Source organism: Loa loa (assembly GCF_000183805.2).
Source record: "Loa loa unplaced genomic scaffold supercont3.1293, whole genome shotgun sequence".
NCBI classification, from domain to species: domain Eukaryota; kingdom Metazoa; phylum Nematoda; class Chromadorea; order Rhabditida; family Onchocercidae; genus Loa; species Loa loa.
In genome coordinates, this window is record NW_018109473.1 from 1,266 (window position 1) to 2,271 (window position 1,006).

Sequence of the window (1,006 nt, forward strand, 5' to 3'; positions counted from 1 at the left end):
TATTTACAGTTAAAACAAACTGATCAATCGATCAGTACAACAATCTCACTGACCAGTGACAGGAATCATCGGAGGTGGGGACAGAGGACAATTTCAATTGCTTTTGCATGATTACTGCTTATTCCTGTATTGATCGATTACTCTTCGTTTAGTCAAAACACCGTAGTTTCTGTTTCATCACAAGTCACTGACTTCATTTACACATTTGTTATTTCAGTTAAGTTTTATGATATTGTAAGTTTAATTTGAATTGTTGTTATGCATAGCAAATTCGTATTTCATTTGTGTTCAGATGAAGCATTGACCAGAGAGATATAATCTTTTCATATCCAGGACATCAAACTTTCCCAAAATGTCAACTCGCTTTTAAAATTGAAACCATTTCCAGTTTGCGTATTCATGATGTGACATGAACCGCGACATGTCGCAACAATCCTACGATATATACTTTCTATGGAATATGAAAGATTGGATATTATTATTTCTATTCGGGATAGTACCAAACGAGTGTAAACATGTCCAAAGTGTAAGGACATTCACTTCTCCTTAATAGCTGTCAATTTGATCTCAGGGTAATCAGTTTGAAGTTTTCAGGAATTTGAGAAGATGAATGCACCTATGCAGAATAATGTCTCCGGTGAGCAACTGATTATCTTAGCTCTACCGTGAGAGATTATTCTGAACAGATACAGGATTTCCATTAGGATATCTTGGATAAACACCACCCGAGTAGCCCGCTGCATCGGATCTGTGATTTGAGCAACACAATCAAACAACATATCACAGCCAATACAACTGCTACCACAGACGTTTTCAGGATTTAGGAGTAATGATGTAGTTGGACGAAAGAGTTTGTGATTTGTGAACTGAATGATTTCGATGGTAAGATAGGCTTCTTTTATAGGAAGATTTAAGGGCGTTGCCTAAAAATTGGCGCCATATTGCGCAATCCCTCCAAAATATTCCATTGGATCAGATCTATCAATAAATGCAACAAAAGGCGGAG

At 36.9% G+C, this 1,006-nt stretch overlaps 1 protein-coding gene across 1 annotated transcript; it reads right to left on the bottom strand.

Annotated features, from left to right (window-relative positions):
* Nucleotides 1-590: 590 nt before the first annotated feature.
* LOAG_14812 (hypothetical protein) lies at nucleotides 591-923 on the bottom strand (the record flags this gene model as incomplete). Its single annotated transcript, XM_003150304.1, has 1 exon — nucleotides 591-923. A coding segment is annotated over one exon (333 nt), but the record flags the coding sequence as incomplete, so codon positions are not given.
* Nucleotides 924-1,006: the final 83 nt, after the last annotated feature.